The sequence below is a fragment of the Artibeus jamaicensis genome, unplaced genomic scaffold (genome assembly GCF_021234435.1).
Source record: "Artibeus jamaicensis isolate MK-2021 breed Jamaican fruit bat unplaced genomic scaffold, CSHL_Jam_final contig_465, whole genome shotgun sequence".
Taxonomy (NCBI): domain Eukaryota; kingdom Metazoa; phylum Chordata; class Mammalia; order Chiroptera; family Phyllostomidae; genus Artibeus; species Artibeus jamaicensis.
The window spans coordinates 21658351-21676244 of NW_026521843.1; the positions used below are offsets into that span (position 1 = coordinate 21658351).

Below are 17894 nucleotides of genomic sequence, written 5' to 3' on the forward strand. Positions count from 1 at the left end.
CAGTCAGGGCACATGCCTGGGTTGCAGGCCAGTTCCCTGCAGGCCAGTTCCCAGCAGGGGATGCATGAAAGGCAACCATACATTGATGTTTCTCTCCCTCTCTCCTTCCCTTCCCCTCTAAAGATAAACAAATAAAATCTTAAAAAAAAAAAGAATTCATATGTGATATTTTAAACATATATATAAACAAACAAACATGGTGGGGGGTGGGAAGGGAAATCTGGGCTTTGTGTCAGAAAAGCAAGAGAAATGAATCAGGTTAAGGAGATGCAGTACGGTTTTGTTTTAATTTTTGAAGACCCACGTTTTCTTAACTTTTGAAACAAGATTTAACTTAGTTTACATGTACTTCTTTCCCCTCCCTCTGTTCTGCAGGCCCCCGGCATCCTACTGATTGTTGTTCAATCCATGTTAATTTGAGCCCTTGCAGTTGTTCCCTGTAATGGCAAACTCTACCATTATCCATGTTATCTCCTTTCCCAGATGTCCCCCCAGCTGCAGGACATGAAGTAACAAGAGGAGTGGTTTGAACCAGCTCATAGACACTTTCATATGAACTCATTTTAACCAGAGTGTTCAAGGTTAAAGAGCCAATACACACCTTTTCATTACAGGAACACAAGATAATTTAGATCCTAGTTTTTAGTTTATGGCCATAACCAAATTAATGCTGCAACATTTTTATGAGAATGTAACCAGATTAAATGTGAAATGAGAATAAATTATCTAGAAAAGGGTGAAATAGAGCTTTTTAAGCAAAATTTAAACACTCTACATAGAAGAGGTATACAGTGCATTTGATAACTTGAAAGAAGTCCAATATCGCTAACAATAAAGAACAAGAGGAAAGTAATAACAATTATTTTTCTAGCCAGTACTTATTGAGCATATACTCAATTAAAATAATGCATTTTGAATGCATTAATTGGATCCCTACAACATCGCATGAGGTAAGTACTAACGTTACCTTCATTTGACAAATAGGTACACAACAAATGGCCACAGGGCCAGATGAAATAAAAGGCAGGATGGCTGGAGGGTCATCTTAAGGAAATGGTCTTTATGGGTAAAGTAACCAACTGAAGAGTTTTCAGCAAGTTATCAGATTTGAATAAAGCTCATTTCAGTTTCTGTGTGGGAAATATAGTATTAGTTGACCCTTCTGAATTGTTTTCTAAAGGTCAGGCACTATTTTAAAGTCCTTTCAAGTATTAACTCATTAATTGCACAGCTAGTCTATAAGAGAGGTATTATTATTGTTCCATTGTACAGATGCAGAAATAGGCACAAAGAGAACTAGTAACTTGCTCAGGGTTACACAGCCTGTGACAATGCCAGATTCCAACCCAGGTGCACTTACCTAACCATCCACACCAAACACTGCTTGCTGCAGTCACATGTGTTGATTTGGATTAGGGTGCTAACAATGGCAATGACGACACATGGAAGGATGTGAGCAGGTATTTAGGAAATAGGGCAGTGCATTAAGCACAGTGAGGAAAGAGTCGTGGATGAAGCTAAGATTTACAAGTGGCTACCCAAAAGGTTAAAAGACTTGCACTGTTTGCTGGCAGATCATGAGTTGAGAAGCAGATGTTAGATAAGGAGGTGAGGAGCGCAAGTGTAAATTAACTTTGAGTTTGAGGAGCTTCTGACACAGCTAATGTGGGTAGTCACATACACAAGTCTGAAGCGGCTAGGGCTCCAGACGACCGTAGGAAGGAATTATCTGCATATTATTCTCTATCATATCACAAACCTGTGCTTATTTTCTCTCTTTCCAGGCAGAATGTAAACATATGGCAGATTCTTTGCTTGACTGGTCACTATTGTATTCCCAATATCTGGTATACAGTAGGTATCCCATAAATAACTGTCCAATGAATGAGTAAAAGACAGCATTAGAGAATCTTTTCACGAAGTCTCTGACAAAGGAATTCAAGTTCTCATTGTGACAGGAAATGCACTATAATAAAACAATCATCTTTCAATAGCTCTCTTAGGAAATTCTTACTTTGATTGCACCCTGCTTATTTGAAACACTGACCTGTTGGTGCAGTCTGCCAACTGGCCCTCCTCTCTGAAGATCAATGATCATATTGCCCTTTTTTACACTCAGTTCTTCTGTATCTCGTCTTGGATACACACTAGTTTGTCTTTGCCCTTCACGTGTGGCGTTAAACGACGACCCTTCAACTCGCTAAGCGGCCCACCATGCACACACACTGAGGCCCCACAGTGTGTGGAGAAGGACTTACCCTTCCTTATTTTAAACAAGCATTATTTTTACTAAAAAAACAGCCCAGCTCTACTGAGGCTTTCTACTAGCTTCATAAAGCTTCATAGTCAACTAAAATGTCATTTAAAAAAGTGTTTAGGTATATCAAAATAGTTGTGGAGATTTAAGGGTACTTGCAAGCATTTTCTTAGAATTTGGAAAAGATCCAGTTTCATTTCCCATCTGTTATTTCAAAAACCATCACAACTAAGATGAAGCAATATGTGTCAAAATTCAATCCTGTCGTATTTTTATAACCTCTTTAAGGAACTACTCCAGGAAATAATCTGCAAGTTTTCCTTTTTAAAAAGTCAAATGCAGCATTATTATTAAAATGTAAGTAGCCACCAAAAAAAGGAAGAGATTCAAAGAGAGGATAAGTAATCAGGAGTGAGGTGTTGTAAATGTAAAACAAGATCACTTACATTTTCATGAATTCTTTTGACTCACATGCAAAGTCAAGGGGAAAAGAGCAAACAGAAGTATATAGTGTATGTGTACGAGGAAAACAAGGCCTGACACGAAAACCCCAGAGTTCCAATGGCCAAAAGAGACAGGTCACGTGGGCAGGGAACCAAGGCTGTGAATAAGATTTCCTGAGGAAAGAGAAACAATAGCTGTCCTGGTCGCTTGTGTGTGCATGGTTCTCACGCTTGTTTAGTCACTTAGCTCAGAACAATTTTTCTAAATTATGATTAAGACATGTAGTTCCCATTTAAGTAAAATTTTGTGAAGCCCATAAATAATAATGCTATAAGCTTTTAGAATTATAAATGGATGTTTAATGATTGACTCAGGTTTTAAAAAGAATCCATCTGATGTGAAGCATTAAGGCAAGACATTTATTTATAGCTGTACTCCAGCCATTTCTGGCACCAACCTAAAAATTCCAATTAAGAATGAAGAAAATGTGAAGCACAGTAACTCATATAATTAAATGCATTTTGAAAACTGGGCTAATTATATCCATCCTTGGCATTGTTTGAATAAAAAGAAATAAGGGATATAAAGTTCTAGTGCAGTGCCTGACACTCAACAGAAATGGCAGCTCTTCTTGAAAGTGATACTCTGCAATATTTTAGCTGCTGTTTGAATTTAATGTATGTTATACTGTCACACTGTGATAGCCACTTTATATACATGTAAAAAATACTTATCAGACTAAATAATATAATATGCTGATATTAAAGGATTGGCCAAGGAGTCATTCTCTTGATTTAAAAATGGGGGCAGGGTAAATAGACATATGTACTGTTTTAGATGTGCAAAAGATCATGGAGAGAATAGTTAGTAAATGTTCCTCTCATCTGGTAGATGGGGACACCGAAGCCCCCACAGGTTTTCGTTGTCCAAAGTTCTTTCCCTGATGGCAGAACCTACTTAGTACTGGGACACTTGATTTGGGAGTTGCAGTGTGATATTATTAACAAGAATTTGGAAAGCAAATAGAGGATACTTTATTTCTTATAACAGTAAGACTGCTCATTGTAAGCTTCTGAAAGAATCCACTGGCTATCATGATGTTCCTCTTAGCTTCTTGATTTTGGATATTTTTACATAAATATGCTTACTTGGGTTGAGAAAATCTCATGGGTTGGGCAATGGAACAAATTGAAAAATGCTATTCTTCCAACAAATATTTTATAGATATAATGTTAGAAAACAAGAACTAGGTGGTGTGGAAGAGTCTGGAGAAAGTATAAAGATGTATTGGGAGGGGTGAAGAGAGAAAGAGAAAGCCTAAGGGAGACAGGGAGAAGAAAAATGGCACAACCGTTGCTAATGCACGATGGAGTCTACTACGAACCGGGAAACAAAGACTCTACTGCAAAGTGGAAAATTACAGAAAAACTCTGGGGGGTACCAAGAACAGCAGAAAGTAGCCAAGTCAAAAATAAGCATACTTTTTAAGGAGGTGAGTGAAAGGGTTTTATGTCTACAAGAAACAAGGAATGGGAAAACAGTCTGGCAGGCCCTTAATGACTTGAACAGTTACCAGTGAGGAGGGAAGTCCACTCCCAGCTATATACCCAAGGGAAATGAAAACATATGTCTACCCCCAAACTTGTAAACATTTGTTCACAGAAGCATTATTCATGACAGGCAAAAGGGGAAAACAACCCAAATGTTGAATGGATAAATAAAATGTGGCATTCACACAATGGAATATTATCCAGCCATAAAAAGGGCTAGAGAACAGATGTATATGCTACCACATGGATCAACAACATGTGAAGTCAAGAAGCCAGTCACAAAAAACCACATATTACATGATTTCATTTATATGAAGTATTCATAAATAGGAGAATAAAAAGAGAAAGTAATCTAAGATTAAAGAGAAATGGGAAGTTAAATGGTAGGTACAAAATAGGGGCAGGTTCAGACTACCTTAGGAAATGGAGAGGCCAAAGAACTTATGTGTATGACCCATGGACATGAACTAAGGGTGGGTAATATGGGTGAGAGGGGGTACAGGGCAGAGGGGAACAAAGGTGGGGGGGAATGGGATAACTGTAATAGCATAATCAATAAAATATATTTAAAAAAAGAGAGATAGAAACGTTGTGGGGGGTACAGCATTTCTTTATGAGATAATGAAAATGTTCCAAATTGTTTTTACCAATGGTTGTATTACTTTGTGTATATACTAAACACTACTGATTTGTACATTTTTCAATGGATGAATTATATAGTATGAGAATTATAACTCAATAAAACTATTACAAAAAAAAAACCTCTCCAAAAAACAAGGAGAATAACTTCAGAAAAGCAAGTCTGAAATGAAAAACAACCCTGCAGAGATAAAAGTCAATGAGGAATAGGTGAGAGAAAGTACCTATCTGAGGCCTAAATTACCGAATGAGGAAGAAAGGCAAGGATTTTTGAGCTGCCAATTGGTGGGGGTATGAGAGATTACAGAGGAGTTAGATGACAAACAGGTATAAATGTTCAGAAAGATGACTTGCTTTTGAATACAGTCAATATAACACTGGTAAAACTTGCTGTTTAAAATTTGCTAAACATGGTGGCAAGCGTTATTTCACCAATTACCTATTTGATATTGTAAATTGCCATTGCACTGGACATTGGCATAACTATTATTACTACTAATTCATTTCTGTTTGTCCTGAAGCACTTAGCTTGATGCCTTGTCCACAATAGGCACTCAATAAATATCTGATGAACGAAACTGACCATCACAGCCAGAACTCAAGGCTCTGTAATTATAAAACATAACTGAGGCCAAGCCATTAAAAAAAGCAGACTATTACTCCACCTCTGAAATATTTTAATGGATCTTAAATGAAAGTTTTAATTTGGTTAACAACAAAAAACACACAAGCATAATTTAGTAATCTAATACGAAATTAAAAAGACCTATTAGAAAGGTAAGGGCATTTTGAGAAATGCTTTTAAGAAATAGCCACATTTTAAGGAAATGTGACTATTCATATTATATACACAACAAAACAGGCATTTTACATTATTTTGCTAACTTCAAAATTTAAACTCAAGTAAAGTTTTTCAAGTAAAGTTTTCATGACAGGTGCTGAATCCTACCTATTTTTTCTGACAATATCAATAAGCAGCCCAACTACATGATACAATTATTTTTCGCATTTAAATTTAAAAGTCTGGCTCAGTGTTTAAAAAATAAATTAATTAATAAAACAGAAAAAGTATCAAGAGAAAAATGAAAGCACATTTACCACATTATATAAAATAAATCACTCCAAAACAAGAAAGCAGCGTGAGCATTATTTCACCCAACCTACCTGGAAGCATATAATACCAATATACAAATAAAGTAAAACCTACAGTCTGGAATGATTCAGTGGCTATCACTCATTAGCTTCTAGTTGACAATATAAATAAAAATGAATGGAACAGCAAGTTAAAAAAAACTTGTCTTTAGCTTAATCGTTGGTGCAGAAGGCATAGCAGGGGCTGGCTGCCTGGTAGCAGCTTTAGCTTTGCTGGCTTGGCTTGCTCGAACAGCAGTTTCCAGACGTATTTTCAGCTCAGGAGCGGCTCCCATTACTGTCTTGAAAGCGTGTGGATACAGAGGTCCAATATGCATTAAATTCTGGAGTGCAAATTCATGAAGATCTTTGGAGGCTGTGTTTGCTGAGGCAAAAGAATTTTCATCCAGCAGGTAAGAGATCAAAGTGGGAACTAGAAGAGCAAGTAACTGGACTCCTGCAAATAACAAGGTTAGTCTGATGATGATCATGAATCTGAAAATGACAGTCGACTTTTCTTTTAAAACGAGGCACAGGAGTCTGAATTTTAATAAAATATAAATAAACATGTATAATCTTCTTTAGACCTCAATGATAACTCATAATTATTATTAAATATATACCAAATGCCCAAGCTATGTTAGGGTAGGAAACCAGGCTTGTTAAGAGTATATTTTGTGTGTGTGTGTGTGTGTGTGTGTGTGTGTGTTTTATTTAAAAAACAATGTTTGGTGTAGCTTAGTGGATTGAGTACCAGCCTGTGAACCAAAGGGTTGTCAGTTCAATTCCCAGTTATGGCACATGCCTGGGTTGCAGGCCAGGTCCCCACTGGGGGCAGGCGAGAGGCAACCACACACTGATGTTTCCCTCCCTTTCTCCCGCTCTGTTTAGATATAAATAAATAAAATATTTTAAAAAATAAAAACAATGCTTAAAAGATTAAAAAGTAATAAACCTTTTACAATTGCCACCTAGTAGAATGTATTTTGAAGGTGAGATGGTAGAATATTTAAGAGTAATTCAGAATAGGGAGGCTGGAGTAGGGAACAGGAACCTGAACAGCATCTATTTACTATGATTTAACTAAGACAAGATATTTCCTTCTCTTTAAAATAGAAATACAGCTCTTTCCCATTTCATCATTTCCTCACCATAAGTTAAGGGGAAAAAAATCTTTCAAAAGTAAGGGATACATACATACTAGGATAAAAGAAGAACGCATGCCTGGCGGACATAAATTCCAAGTCCTAAAAAAAACTTGCTGGAGGCTTAATTCCCTTTACTAGTCTCTCTGTCTGTCCATATTAACATCATCCTGGAATATAAATTTCATTAAAGCTATTTTTCTTTTAAAAAATATGTAATCATATATATGTGTATCTTACAATGAACATTGAGAATAACTCTTTCCCCAGCTTTAATGAATGCTAATTGTGGTAGAATGGCAATACGTGAAGTCAAAGCCAAGGCTGCAGGGGAGCAGGAAACGTCTGCTACAGAATGTGGGATACAACCCTCACTGATGTCATCAAAGATAATAATCGCTGGGGCCTTTCCAGAACCCCCACCTCACTCTGGCCCTGAACTTCCTCTTTCCCTCCTCCGTGTTTTCCTCCACAACCTTTATTCATTTCTGTATCTCACTATCATGTCTACATCTAAAATTAATATAGTTTTAGCCATTTTAACTCTGTAAAATTGTGTAGAGATATGTCTACACTATACATGCATATGAATTGCCTATCTATACATAAAAGAAATAAAACTTATCTGAGAGGGAGAAAATGTTGCCTGTGGTTTCCCTCTAGAATGGAAGCTCCATCAGAGCTTTGTGTGTTTTATTTCACACTGGATCACCAATGTCTAGAACAGGACCTAGGAAATGGTGAGGTATCCAATAACTATTTGTTGAATGAGTGAATAAACATACATGCACCTTTTCTCTTGGAGACCATTCAGAAGTTTTTGACTAATTGAATTTTTTCCATGTTAAAATTTCAGAAGATGATCACCTGACATTTTAAAAGTCCCAAGCAAGTTCTCCAATCAGCCAGATTTAGCTCATGTTCCCTCACAAAGAATGATAGTAGTACTGTATAATAAGACTGACCTTTATCATGAAAATATAATAGTAAATTGTCAACTAAATATGAAATTATTTCAGTACATTTTGTGCTTACTAAAACAGAAGAGCTTTCCAACAGTAGCTTAAAAGGTGAGCTTTTAGTTTTAACAGTTAAAATATAATTAATTGGAAAAAATCTATTATAAGTTATTTAAGAATCCATCAAGTATCTGGAAATGTGCCAAGCATTTTAGGAAATATATACTTCACCTCCACCTAATGCTTTTATTACCTAGTTGAAGAGCGTATGTATACAGCACATAGAACTAGAGAACCATGTGCTAAAAACCTATAGGTAACATTGGAGATAGAGTTCATCAAAAGACTCACACGCAGTTCAGCAATACCTTAGGATTTTATAGTTTTAGTAATTATTTTAAAATAACAAGGCCATAACATAAGGTTGATTACAATTGCCAAAGAAACCGTATGAAGGAAAACATCGGAATGGGTGAATAACCTGGCAACATTTGAAGAACTGAGACATGACGTAGATTTATTTAAAAAGGGAGAGAAAAAAACACTGGAAGAGAATGAAGATACAACCAACAATGTATACGGATTAAAATGAGCAGAGTGAGAAAACTGGACTGGTCAGGTTTGTAGGTATACACGCTGGGAAACAGAATAAAAAGCTCTGAAAACCAAGAAAAAATATTTGAACTTGATGAAGTAAAGCAAGAGGAAATTACTCAAAAGTCTTAAACAAGGGAGAGAGAAATTGTTTTAGATATATCTGATGGGAATTTCTGCTAGCAAACTATTTTAACTGTGTATTTACAAGAATAGGAAGCAGGTTTCTCTAGAATCCTAGAGAAGTTCCAAAAAGAGATAGGACAAGTTTGGAGTAATAGATTGAATAAAGATGATGGAAAAGAGTTAATAGGCAAGTCTAATTTATTATCTTCAGGTTGTAAACTTGGTCATTTGGGGTAAGAAAAAATTCACAGCCTGTTTCTATAGTGGATACTACAAAGTTAAAAACAAAAATTAACATATGTGAAAAAAGTTGAGTGATAAATTTAAAAGCTGAAAATTTACCCTTTTGGAATCATATTACTATATTTCATATAACAACTTATTGTAGTATTACTTAACACTATCTATGGTAAATATCAATATAAATAACTGTATTGCAGTATTAGTGAGATATATCGATAATATGCATCATCAAGATTTTTTCATTTTTTTAATGGACTGCTTCACTCAGAATACAGATTTTTGTACTACAGCATGCCTTTTAAGAGTTAGAGTAAGTTATTAGCATTTTAAAAATTTTAATATCTTATACATTGATATTTGATTTCTTTATTTGATATTATCCTCCTAATTAATGTTATCACATTCCATTAATATTTACCTTTTACCTTTAGTTTATCTTTAGTAAATATTTACATCTACCTTTGATTTTTGCACAGCATTAGCCTTAGATTTAGTTTCACTGTTGCAATAGCCTGTGTCTAATATCAAATATGATTTATATAATATAGATCTTCATGTCAGACTAGTGACTTTTATAAGAAAATACTTACTGTTCTGTTCTTCCCCAAGAGCAACCAATGTTTCAAGAACTTTGATTCCTTCTTGAACAGCTAAAAGCTCTGTGTTACTGGCTGGTCTATTTCGTTCAACAGCCTTTAGCTTTTCAACCACTATTGGAGCTAATGAATGGATATAGGGAGTTGAAAGGGCACGGTTGGAATGTTGGAAGACTGAGAGGAGAAGCTGGTAACATTTGGCTTGAACCTATATAAGAAAATCATTGTATTACTTAACATGTGTGATAGTTCTTATCTGCTGTACAATCACATTGCACCTTAATACACACTGAGAAGATGTAATACTACAGAATGAAAACAGAAATGCAGGGCTAGTCAATGCTACTTTCTACTTATAGAAATGGAGTACAATAATGAGACTGCTAATAAGCTAATGAAATAAAAACAACTGAAAATAAATTAATCAAATAAATATTATTTATAAGTTAACTGCTGAAGTACCATGCTTATATAATTTGTACATTTCTACAGTGTAGGGGAAGCTAAACACCAGACATTTTCATTTTAATTTGTTTTTTAATTCTTTTTTAATACAATTGTCCCTCCCACTTTAGCCTATTTAATAGGAAGGCTAATACTGAATGATGTCAAACAAAGCTATAAAAATAAATTGCTTAGGCACCTCAACTCCATTTGAATTCCCTGGAAATGACTGCTTATGCCAATTGAGGTTTTCCAGGCCTAGAAAGTAAGGTCTCCTTGGATCAATTTTAGATTAGAAAGACTCCGTATTAATTAAAAAAAAAAAAAAAAAGGCAGGAAGGAAGCAAGGGAAGAAAGGAAGGTCCATTAACATATGGGACAAAGAGTGGAAAGAAACTGCTTCAGCACTTTGGGAGAGGGGAGGGTGGCAAACCTTGCTGGAACTAAATCCCCAGATACAGATCTCTGATCCAGGGACACAGTATAAAGTCTAGGATCATGTTACCAAACTGAAATTTTTCAGATGTGTAGAGGGTATGAGAAACATTACTTTAGACTTCAACATTGTAAAACAAACTTTTTTTCTGAAAAAACTAGCTTCCAATTGATTCATTAAAACAGGCAATAAAATAAATTTATCTTTTAATGCCCTTGGTATCATTAAGTAAACAGTGAAAAATACAATCACAGACTCGTAAAATCGCTAGCAACATAAACCAGAATTAACCAAATATTTTAGGTACTGGAGAATTTCTGCGCATGTAAATTAACATACATGTAAGTCCCTCCTAGTGTCTAAACCTTCTGATCTTTTTGAGTTTTTCTGTTTAAAAGGTATAGAGTAAATATTAGGTTTTCATTTGCTATATCATACATTTTAACAAATCAATCTGAAATATTCCTGATAAAGCGGAATATTCACCTCTATGTTTAAGTGCAACTTACCCATGGGTCACACGAATTTAATGCGGTTTTAAATCTGCTCATGCAGCCATTCTGTAATGACTGGACTCCTATTATTTCACTGCTAGCAGACCACAGGAAGAGTGCGATCGCCGTCAGCATGCTTACTTCATCAGGCAAAGGCACAGAATCTTCTGAAATAGATGAATAATGAAATACTGAAGTATATGAAAAATGAATGCAGTGTGCTGTTTCTAACGTGCTTTGGAATTTCAATCTTGAACAATTACCCTCTCTCTCCCCAACAACATTTATAGCAGTGTGTGTCTCAATCTAACACAGCCCATGAACAACTTCATGAATAGAGCTCATCTACTATTGAGGACAGAGGAGATACTTTATTAGAAGTTCTACATTTAAGTCCCTTTTCCTTGTTTTTCTGGATGGTACAATATTAATTGAACAAAGTAAGTCATAAGTCCTAAGAACTCTAGTATGAAAAGCTTAATTAGATATGAAAGATAAAAAAATAATATGGAAATATAAAATTACTTATAAGTCATTTAACTTTTTTTGAGTTTAGATTAATCAAACATTTCCAAATACTCTCCTTCCAACAAAGTTAGATGACTTTGGTAAAATATTCTAAGTAATTTAAAAATCCAGAAAAGACTTTTCTTAGTGATATCACCTTCCTATTTAATAAATGTGAAATTCTACAAATTCTACACAACCATAAGTAAAAAAAAGAGTCTTGCACAATTTCCTGAAGATAGTAATCTCATAATTTTAGAGGAATTTCTTGCTATTTCAATCATTTATTCAGAAATAATAAACCTAATGAAAATAGAGTATATAATTAGAAAGAAAGGAAATATGTACATTTATTTTAAAGAACAATACTAGTAAACATAAAATAAGACAAACGATTTTATGATTATCATTTTTTCCACAACTGAACTTACCAATGTTCTATATATGTGAATTTGGGTTAATGTGGCAGCTGCAAATACCCAGTGATAATCAGTTATTTATCAGAATTACATATACGTTTAATATATATGTTTATCTTATAATGAGGGTACCATACAATAGTCCACTAATGTAATATAAAGAAAAAAAGTGATGTAAAATTCAAAGGATTCAACCAATCTATAATAACCTTAGTCATACATGTTAAAAACTTATAAACTCCACAGTAGGAATATTACTCTAGGTGAAATGACAACAATCTCTAATTCAGAGTTGGGACCATTGCAGGCAATTTTTTTTGTCAGAAATTAACATTTTATTCTTCAACTGTGGCTTCAGTAATAGAGATAATACAACATGAGCCCACTCTATCTTAGAGCCAGAAAGTAAGGAAGTAGCTAGGAAATAACGGGGTCATATCAAACCTCCCAACATGTATCTAAGTTTTAAGACAAGGGCATTTAGAGTCCATATCCAAAAGGGCACTAAAGTTCACATCTGAAAGACATGACCAAAACACCTTTCTGAGTTGATTCAGTGTTATACAGTAATTCTATTCACAAGCTCATTCAATTAATTAATTAGAGAAGAGATAGCCTATCGATTAAAAACTTTAAACTCTGACTAGGTTACCTGGTTGAGAATATTCCAGGATGCATGCAAGGGTGCTACGAATGAGAGCTGTCCACTGTTTTTGAGTGTCCTCCGTTCTGGCCAATGACAGTGTCACAATATTTTTAATCCCTTGAAGAGCTGCACTAACTGGCAGAGGAACCTGATTATCTGCAGACTTTACTGCCGTGTCTTTCAATATCCTTGCAATTAAAAACAGAATGGTGGGCAGAATAGTCATACATCCTGAAATCAAAACAAAGTGGGTTACTCATAACTCTTCAGTTCCCATATTTCAGTTGTTTCACTGTTTATATTTTTTACAATTGATTATGGTTTAATATTATTTCTTTTCCTTCTTTACATAAAATTCATTGCATTACTATTACTATAGTTTAATGTTTGAAAAAGAAAATAAGAAAAGTGGCAATTTATTTCAAAGAGGATGGTATTTTTTTCCAACTAGCCTTGTTTTTATTATTTCCAGTACTTTATCTATTTAGTATTTCATGTCCTTCATAATGAAATTAAGAAAGGAAGATGGAAAACACTACTATATCCATACCTTGAAAAGTAGCTGAGTAACTTGGTGAATCTTGTAGCAATTCTAAGATATGTAATCAATCTTCAGTGTACAAAAGTCAGCCTAACCAAGCCAGGTAATGATAAACAGAGTATGTGGGTAAGCAAATGAGAAGTGTCAGAGTCTGCCCTGGCCAGGTGACTTGGTTGGAGCATCCTCCCATACACCAAAAGGTTGCATGTTTGATTCCCAGTCGGGGCATACCGACTGGGAACCTAGGTTTCAGGTTCAATCCCTGGTTGGGGCACATATAGGAAGCAACAAATCACTGTTTCTCTCTCAAACTAATGTCTGTCTCTCTCTCTCTCAGTCTCTCTACAGCCCCCATCCCTCCCTCTCTCTCTCTCAAATGAATAAAAATACATCCTTAGGTAAGGATTACAAAAGAAGGGAAAGAAATGACAGAATCCTAGATTGTAGCTGAAGAAGCTTCAAGCTCATGGAATTCAACCTCCCACTTAATGACAGGCTCCTTCCACAGCTCTCCCTTTCTGTGATTGCATTCTGCCTGCAAAGCCTACCATTTTCACATTTGTGGGCTTACATTGAGCTCTAGTTTATTTTTGTCTCCCAATAATATCATTTCTACCTTCTGGATAAACAGAGGGACATCTACTTTTCCATTCAGTAGTTCTTTATTTAAGTGCAATAGCTATTATCTTTGTTTAGCTACAATTTTTTTTCAGTTACTCCTTAGAGTTGGTTGTCACTCTCCTCTGATTTTCTATAGTTTGTCAATGTTGCTCAAAGTGGCAACCAGATCAGACACTAAAGGGTTTAGTAATTCCACCTTGTGCTTGTCTGCTAAAATTCAGTGTCTTCCCTCTCAGTGTGGTTCTATCTTTTTGTTGAAGTTTGTCAGAAATACATGTGAAATGAGATTTAATATACTAAAATCCTAAATATAAATACACCCTTAAAAATACAACCTCTCCCTTCACACGGAAACTTAAGAGGAAAGTAAGTCATCATAGTGTTTAAAATCAAAAGCAAGCTCATCTTTGTCTACCATAACGTGATGCACTTTCAAAGAGTGACCAATACTGTACCAGCAGGCGAACACAGGGACGGTAAGTCGGAGAGTATGGTGACTGTGGCTGCCACTAGACGAGCACTTTCTTCTGAAAGCCGGGTTTTAGCAGCTATGTGACTTGGGGAGTCTGACATCTTGGTACTGAGGTGTGGCATGTGCCGCACTAAGATGAACATCAACAGCTCCATCGTCGCAAACACAAGAGATTTTCCGGGAATAAGACCACCGCTGTCACCTCCTTCTCCTAACACGGGACAGGACTCTTTTTCCATGTCATCTTCATCTTGGGTAAATAGAAAATTTGGTGAGTTTCCAGCAAAATAATAATAATGACAACAAATAGTAGATAAAACAACACAATAAATATGTTTGAGAAATTCTTTCAAAAGAATTTATAACTGAATGTATACTGACTGATATAACATGTCTTTTGCAGAATAATTATCTGCCTTATTAGAATTCTGTTTATTGACCTCTCTTTAAAAGTAAAAAATAATCCATTTTTCACTTGAAAAAAATTTGTTAGATATTTTTATTAAGAACGTATTTCATGCCCTGGCTGGTGTACCTCAGTGGATTGAGCGTGGGCCTGCAAACCAAAATGTCACTAGTTCAATTCCCAGCACATGCCTGGGTTGCAGGTCAGGTCCCCAGATGGGGGCGTGCCAGAGGCAACCACACACTGATGTTTCTCTTCTCTTTCTCCCTCCCTTCCCCTCTCTCTAAAAATAAATAAATAAAATCTTTAAAAAAAAAAGAATGTATTTCGTAATAGGAGTAACACATATATTCAGTATAACCCTATGAAGTTGATACTTTGAAGCTGAAAAATAGTTGACTATCAGCAATTTAATTTGGTTCTTTTTAATGAAAGCAAAGTCAATTGCAAATCTCAATGTATGATTAATTTTTTATTTAAAAATATCTCCGTGGCATTAGTATTTTAAAAATGAGAGTACAAATAAGATCTATGTCAAAGTTAGTATAATTTTTAGTGCTTACTTAGAGTGTTTCTTTTTTCTTGCAAATAATCCTGAGCAGCTCGTACTATCTGCTGTACGACTCCAGTAACCAGCAGCTGGACGGATGGTGGATTCCAGGTCAGTAAGAGGCGGTGCAAAACACTCAGCAACTCAACACCAATCAGCTGTTATGAATTAACACAGATGAAGTTAACTAATTTTCATTTCAAAGGATAAACTTATATTATTAAAATCTAAGATAATATGTATATCAATAAATTTGGTAGCTAAAATTAGCACATCGGACTATGTAACAGAAAAAAACATCATCACAGTCTTGAGAAATGGTCACATTTTATCTCAACATGTTTTCAGTCAACAAATTATTTTGCTGTTTATATAATTAAATATTTTCCTATTAAAAATGATCGCTCTCCTCTTTCCTCTATTTGAACTGAGCAGTATTGTGAGAGTCCAGTGACATCCAAGTTTTTGATTTTCAGGCTAAACCGAGCACCCAAGAGGTGTCTACCAGAGATTCCAGGCACTGCTGGTAGTCCCTCTCCATTCGTCTCAGCAAATACCTCAAATCTATCACTACTCACTTTAAGCCCTTTACATAGAACCCATCCTAAACATAGATCAAGTCCTCTAAATAGCCCATACAGAAATGAGGAAAAGTCAATCATTAAACTGTTGAGATGAGTAGTTAAGCCAGTGCAACAAAACAAAACAAAACGATAACAACCCTGCATTGAGACAGAAAACTTCCTCAAACATGTAAAAGTAGTATCAATTCTTTAATGGCCTTATAAATTATTTTAGCCCTTTATTAGTAGAATCATAAACTGGGACTGAGGTCATCCCTTAAGTTTCTAGTTTAACTTGTCTGCTGATGAATAAATCAAAGAAGGCATAGTGACTGTCACCAGTCTAGTTGTGCCTGGACATCCCAAATTCAGTATAGGGTCTTAAATAAAGACAAAATCCTGAGTAATTACTATATAAGATTTCATATGTGAGAAAATTATCTTAAGATAAATATCATGAAAACAAAGCATAGAATTAATTATCTATCTACAGGAAGAGACTGTACCTGATCTTCTGCAATATGGATCCGGGCATAAGGAGAGTCGAATAAGGTATGTAAGGCCTGCAGACAAGCTGTGACATGCTCAACGGGCTCCTCAGGTCTGGGGGAACAAAGGAACTGTATACTCACACCTGTGATGTACAAAATAAAACCACGGGTTTGTCGATATCAAAACACGATTGCTCTCATACCAAATTTTTCTCTATTCATATTTACTTTTTTTTAACAAGTTACTTTCATGTATATATATTAATGCCTTAAAGTAGAGTTCAAAATGATTTCCAAAATAAGCAGCTAAACTTAATAGATTATAGCTTTGCAATTATGTTACTAATCAAATTGGAGGTGGGGAGGTAGTCCTAAGATCATCACATTGACTAAGAAGATATTCAATTTTTTTATTTCTAGGACATTTAAAAATAACACATTAAGAAAAAATTTGTGAAAACTATAAAATTACATTTCATTAAATGGTTGCCAAAATATTGTCATGCCTGCCAAGTTTTTTAAATGGCAAGGCACAATGAATATTGTGGGTTATAACTGCTCTTGATATGCATAAAGGTAAGGTCACTGTTTTGTAAATCGTTAACATTTTCATTTATGAAATCTACTGACAAACTATAATTTTGCATTAACAAGTATGTTCCTTTTCCCTTCCAAAAAATATAAGATGACTAAGAGCTTTGTTATGATGTATAACATCGATAAAGCCATTATAAATTAAGATTTATTCCAATTTACTTTAACTTTGCATTTTATTATTTCCTCATAGAATGATCTGTTAAGTGCCAAGCCAAAAACAAAACAAAAAAAATGTTAAAAAAGAAGTTTACTTTGTTTCTTGAAAGAATGTTGCTCTGTGAATAAAGGTGATAGCCATAATTTTTACAGCCATTTTTAAATTTCTAGATTAACAATTAAATTTCTAGATTAAAAATTTAGTTAACACCTTAGAAAATGTGCTTAAAATCCTCCTTTCCTTCTCGGACTTGTGCTATGTAAAACTTTCCATAGCATTAAAAAGAAAGATATGAAAGAGGTCAGATCATCCCACATCAAAATATGCCACTCTGGTATATTGATTATTTTGAGCTGAAGATACTGGAGAAACAGCAAGTATATAGGTAGGAAGGGCTTTCTGACTCTTCTTCTCAAAGCAGGTCATAAAATTTCTCCCGATAATAGTGCCCTCCCTGTATCAGGAAAAGAACATTCCTATCACCAGAGACTGGGAGTCCATGTCAAAACAGGCCTGTACAAACCAACCTCCTAAAATAACCCTTAATTCCATTAGTTTCTCCCATTTACTTCCTAGTCACTGTCCCACAGTTTGCTGCCCCTGGCCCAAACCCCTGTGTCTTGCCACAGCTCTACAATGTATTGTTCTTTGTGTAATATAGTAGATAAGATTTGGGGCCTAATGGCTACTCTGGGTCTTCATTTTCCTTCTAAAGACTCCTGTGTACATATGAAAATATTAAATAACTTTGTTCGCTTTTCTCCTGTTAATCAGTATTATGTGGGTTTAATTCTTGGTTCAGTCACAGAATCTAAGAGGGTAGAAGGAAGTTTCCCGAGATACGACTTTTCAGAAGGTATATGTGT

At 35.1% G+C, this 17894-nt stretch overlaps 1 protein-coding gene across 2 annotated transcripts in view; it reads right to left on the reverse strand.

The window, feature by feature from the left end:
- Positions 1-3475: 3475 nt before the first annotated feature.
- The window catches only part of HEATR5B (HEAT repeat containing 5B), a 71414-nt gene continuing 56995 nt past the window's right edge, over positions 3476-17894 (reverse strand). Inside the window, exons 30-36 of one of the 2 annotated variants that reach the window (XM_037165405.2) lie at positions 16290-16417; positions 15234-15378; positions 14248-14514; positions 12637-12861; positions 11074-11225; positions 9679-9892; positions 3476-6478 (exon numbers count right to left, since the gene is read on the reverse strand). In XM_037165405.2, coding sequence (XP_037021300.2) covers positions 6174-6478; positions 9679-9892; positions 11074-11225; positions 12637-12861; positions 14248-14514; positions 15234-15378; positions 16290-16417 — 1436 coding nt within the window. In that variant the 3' untranslated portion in view covers positions 3476-6173. The remainder of the gene's footprint in view (positions 6479-9678; positions 9893-11073; positions 11226-12636; positions 12862-14247; positions 14515-15233; positions 15379-16289; positions 16418-17894) is intronic. The other variant, XM_053666964.1, reaches the window with a different exon arrangement.